A 5,000-nucleotide genomic window follows, 5' to 3' on the forward strand; every position below is an offset into this window, starting at 1 on the left:
ACTCTCTCCCCCCTCCCCATCTTTCTCCACACACCTCCACTCTCTCCCCCCCTCCCCATCTTTCTCCACACACCTCCACTCTCTCCCCCCTCCCCATCTTTCTCCACACACCTCCACTCTCTCCTTCCCCTCCCCATCTTTCTCCACACACCTCCACTCTCTCCTTCCCCTCCCCATCTTTCTCCACACACCTCCACTCTCTCCTTCCCCTCCCCATCTTTCTCCACACACCTCCACTCTCTCCCCCCTCCCCATCTTTCTCCACACACCTCCACTCTCTCCCCCCTCCCCATCTTTCTCCACACACCTCCACTCTCTCCCCCCCTCCCCATCTTTCTCCACACACCTCCACTCTCTCCCCCCCTCCCCATCTTTCTCCACACACCTCCACTCTCTCCTCCCCCCTCCCCTCCCCATCTTTCTCCACACACCTCCACTCTCTCCCCCCCTCCCCATCTTTCTCCACACACCTCCACTCTCTCCTTCCCCTCCCCATCTTTCTCCACACACCTCCACTCTCTCCTCCCCCTCCCCTCCCCATCTTTCTCCACACACCTCCACTCTCTCCCCCCCTCCCCATCTTTCTCCACACACCTCCACTCTCTCCTTCCCCTCCCCATCTTTCTCCACACACCTCCACTCTCTCCCCCCCTCCCCATCTTTCTCCACACACCTCCACTCTCTCCTCCCCCCTCCCCTCCCCATCTTTCTCCACACACCTCCACTCTCTCCCCCCCCCTCCCCATCTTTCTCCACACACCTCCACTCTCTCCTCCCTCCCCCCTCCCCATCTTTCTCCACACACCTCCACTCTCTCCCCCCCCCCTCCCCATCTTTCTCCACACACCTCCACTCTCTCCCCCCTCCCCATCTTTCTCCACACACCTCCACTCTCTCCTCCCCCCTCCCCATCTTTCTCCACACACCTCCACTCTCTCCCCCCCCTCCCCATCTTTCTCCACACACCTCCACTCTCTCCCCCCCCTCCCCATCTTTCTCCACACATCTCTATTCTTTCCCACCCCCCTCCCCATCTTTCTCCACACATCTCCATTCTTTCCCCCTCCCCTCACCATCTTTCTCCACACACCTCCACTCTCTCTCCCCCCCCCTCCCCATCTTTCTCCACACACCTCCACTCTCTCCTCCCCCCCCCCCATCTTTCTCCACACACCTCCACTCTCTCCTCCCCCCTCCCCTCACCATCTTTCTCCACACACCTCCACTCTCTCCTCCCCCCCCCTCCCCATCTTTCTCCACACACCTCCACTCTCTCCTCCCCCCTCCCCTCACCATCTTTCTCCACACACCTCCACTCTCTCCTCCCCCCCCCCCATCTTTCTCCACACACCTCCACTCTCTCCTCCCCCCCCCCTCACCATCTTTCTCCACACACCTCCACTCTCCCCCCCCCTCCCCATCTTTCTCCACACACCTCCACTCTCTCCTCCCCCCTCCCCATCTTTCTCCACACACCTCCACTCTCTCCCTCCCCCCTCCCCATCTTTCTCCACACACCTCCACTCTCTCCTCCCCCCCTCCCCATCTTTCTCCACACACCTCCACTCTCTCCTCCCCCCCCCCTCCCCATCTTTCTCCACACACCTCCACTCTCTCCTCCCCCCCTCCCCATCTTTCTCCACACACCTCCACTCTCTCCCTCCCCCCCTCCCCATCTTTCTCCACACACCTCCACTCTCCCCCCCCCTCCCCATCTTTCTCCACACACCTCCACTCTCTCCTCCCCCCTCCCCATCTTTCTCCACACACCTCCACTCTCTCCTCCCCCCTCCCCATCTTTCTGCACACACCTCCACTCTCTCCTCCCCCCTCCCCATCTTTCTCCACACACCTCCACTCTCTCTCCTCCCCCCTCCCCATCTTTCTCCACCCACCTCCACTCTCTCATCCACCCACCCACTCACCTCTTCATTGCGCAAGCTTCCAGATCCACTGGGAACAAATCATTCAATAAGACTCACCCAAACTTATGCTGATCAGACCCCCGAACATGAAAGGATAGGCTGAAGGCCCTTTGTGAGGAAGTGTAACTGGGGGGGTGGGGGTGGGGGTGGGAATTGTCGCTAGGAGTCTGAGGCGGCGCTTGAAAAGATCGAAACTCGTGCGAGACAAGTCTTGCATTACAAATTAACGGTTCTTGCAAAGTTTCGATGACCCCGGCCCCCGCCTCCTTCCCTCCTCCCCCCACCTCCCCCAGTGATGTAGCTGAAGGGTCTCGGCTTTCTGTGTGTGTGTGTGTGTGTGAGAGAGAGACAGAGAGAGAGGGAGAGAGAGAGAGGGAGAGAGAGAAGAGAGCACTGGACATCCGAGGGGTCTGTGTTGAGGAAAAGAGAGGACTGGCCGTACTGAGTGAGTTAAAGTCTTTTACAGCGCAAGCGTGATTCTCTCTTAGTTTCGCCTGTTTTCCCTTGCGAAACTGTTCAGCAAACGACAGAATAAGCCCTCTTTTTACTTGACTCTTTTACTGTCAAGGCCCACTGTTCACTATATCCTGGCGAACGGTAGCGCATTAGTACGTGTATTCATCTTTCTTGTTCTGTTCTACTCTCCCCCCTCCCCCCTCTTCCCGCTCCTCGTCCCCATTCATCTCCTCGTCCTCCTACTTTACTTCCGCTTCCTCCCTTCTCTTTCTTTTCTTTTTTTCGTTCTCCTCGTACTCCTTGTTCTTCTCACCTTTCTTTTCTTTCTTTCTTTATTATCATTACTACATTTTTTTAAAATTCATATTATAATTATTATTTATTTATTTATCTATTTATGTATTTATTTACTTATTTATGTACCCTTATCTATTATTTATTCACCTTTTTTTTTCTCAAGGCCTGACTAAGCGCGTTGGGCTACGCCGCTGGTTAGGCATCTGCTTGGCAGATGTGGTGTAGCGTATATGGATTTGTCCGAACGCAGTGACGACTCCTTGAGCTACTGAAACTGAAACTGAAACTTTTCTTCCTCTTCACAGTTTCATCGGGACAGAGCCTCCCGCTTGTTCTCCGCCTGTCATCGTTGTCATCGTCATCGTCATCAGCCTCATTATCTTAATTATCATTTCCTCCTCCTCCTCCTCCCACTCCTCTTCCTCCTCCTTTTTCTTCTCCTCGTCGTTCTCCTCCTCCTCCTCCTTCTTCCTCTTCCTTCTGTTTCTTGTCTTCCTTATTGGTCTCTTCCTCTTCCTCCCTGTTCTTCTTCTTCCTCCTCCCCCCCCCCTTCCCCCATCTTGCCCCATTGTCTTCCTCGTCGATCGATGCGTTCTTCACTGGATTCTTCCTCTTCCTCCCTCTTCACTCTGTTTTAGTCTTCCTCATTGGTCTCTTCCTCTTCCTCCCTGTTATTCCTCACCGCCCCCCTCTTCCCCCTCTTCCCTCATTATCTTTCTCATCGATCGATACGTGCTTCCTGTTCACAGCCTCAGCGGGACAGGGCCTTCAGCTTCTACTCAGCCTACTCTTTCGGCAGCAAGACAAACACGGACAAACAGGGTCCGGTCCCTGGTCCCCCCGCTGTCTCTAAGAAGGTTGAGGATGACTTGGAGACAGTTCTGGACGTCAGTGGTGAGTGTGTGTGTGTGTGTGTGTGTGTGTGTGTGTGTGTGTGTGTGTGTGTGTGTGTGTGTTGTGTTGTGTGTGTGTGTGTGTGTGTGTGTGTGTGTGTGTGTGTGTGTGTTGTGTTGTGTTGTGTGTGTGTGTGTGTGTGTGTGTGTGTGTGTGTGCGCGCGCGCGCGCGCGCGTTTCTTTCTTTCCTTTTTTTTCCTTTCTGCAAGTGTTTTTGTTTTACAACCAAAATGGATTTTCCTTACAGAATTATTCCTTAGACAATCCTTTCGTAGCCGTGGGTTCTTTTACATGCGCTTACTCCATGCTTACACACGGGACCTTGGTTTATTGTCTCACCCAAATGACTAGCACCCAGACCACCACTCGAGGTTCTAGCGCAAAGGTGAGTAGAAATCCCGGTCCGTTCATGGGAATCGAACCCATGGACCGGACCCGCGTTTCCTAGCCGGGTGCATTGACACTGGGCCACCAGTCCAGACGGTTTGATTGGATGGTTTGAGAGATTCATTGAATCGTTTTGTTTCTGACTCTCAAGGCCTGACTATAAGCGCGTTGGGTTTCGCTGCTGGTCAGGCATCTGCTTAGCAGACGTGGTGTAGCGTATATGGATTTGTCCGAACGCAGTGACGCCTCCTTGAGCTACTTATACTGATACTGTTTCTGTCTGTTTTCATTTCTTTCTTTCTTTCTTCGGATGGATTTTAATCCAGATTTCATGATTATTTTCATTTGTTTTTATTGATAATTTATGTATTTATTTTCCCCCGGCACGCTTCATGTGTTTTTGGTATCACAAAAAAACAACGTTTTCTGATACATTGTTTTAACGTTTTATATTTTTCCACTTTCTGCATTCTTTCCCTTTGTCTTGCTCATGTTCCTTTCGAGGTAAGAGAAAAGTTTGTGAAGTTTGTGTCAGTCATAAATCGTCTTCTCATAATAGGCACACAAAAAAAAGAAAAGAAAAAAAGAGAACCCCAACAAACTAAATTCACAAATCAATAAGACAGTAGTTTTTTCAATGAACCTATTTTCAATTTCTTTTTTAACATCAAAAACAGAAATAGTGACATACGACCAGAAAAAAAGCAAAAAGACTAAGCACCACTATTTCCTGATACTAAATATATCATCTGATATCAATGTACATACACATATACCCACATACATGCACACACACACACACACACACACACACACACACACACACACACACACGCACGCACGCACGCACGCACATTGCTACCAGCATATAAACTTACAGACATGCACACAAGCATGTCGGCACCTGTATACACGTATTTTCCTGCACTGATGTTTGCATGTAATGTATACAATAAACGTCGCAGAATAAAGAATTCATACTTTATTGCATGTTTAAATCATTAATATTGTCCTTTTGTTTTGCTTATTCTTCTTAATAAG

The 5,000-nt window shown here is 51.0% G+C and overlaps 1 protein-coding gene across 1 annotated transcript in view; it reads left to right on the top strand.

Moving 5' to 3' along the window:
• Positions 1-5,000, top strand: part of LOC143280576 (uncharacterized) — a 32,318-nt gene that overhangs the window by 4,931 nt on the left and 22,387 nt on the right. The window contains exon 2 of the mRNA XM_076585277.1: positions 3,428-3,572. Coding sequence (XP_076441392.1) covers positions 3,428-3,572 — 145 coding nt within the window. The remainder of the gene's footprint in view (positions 1-3,427; positions 3,573-5,000) is intronic.

Source organism: Babylonia areolata, chromosome 3 (assembly GCF_041734735.1).
Source record: "Babylonia areolata isolate BAREFJ2019XMU chromosome 3, ASM4173473v1, whole genome shotgun sequence".
NCBI lineage: Eukaryota > Metazoa > Mollusca > Gastropoda > Neogastropoda > Buccinidae > Babylonia > Babylonia areolata.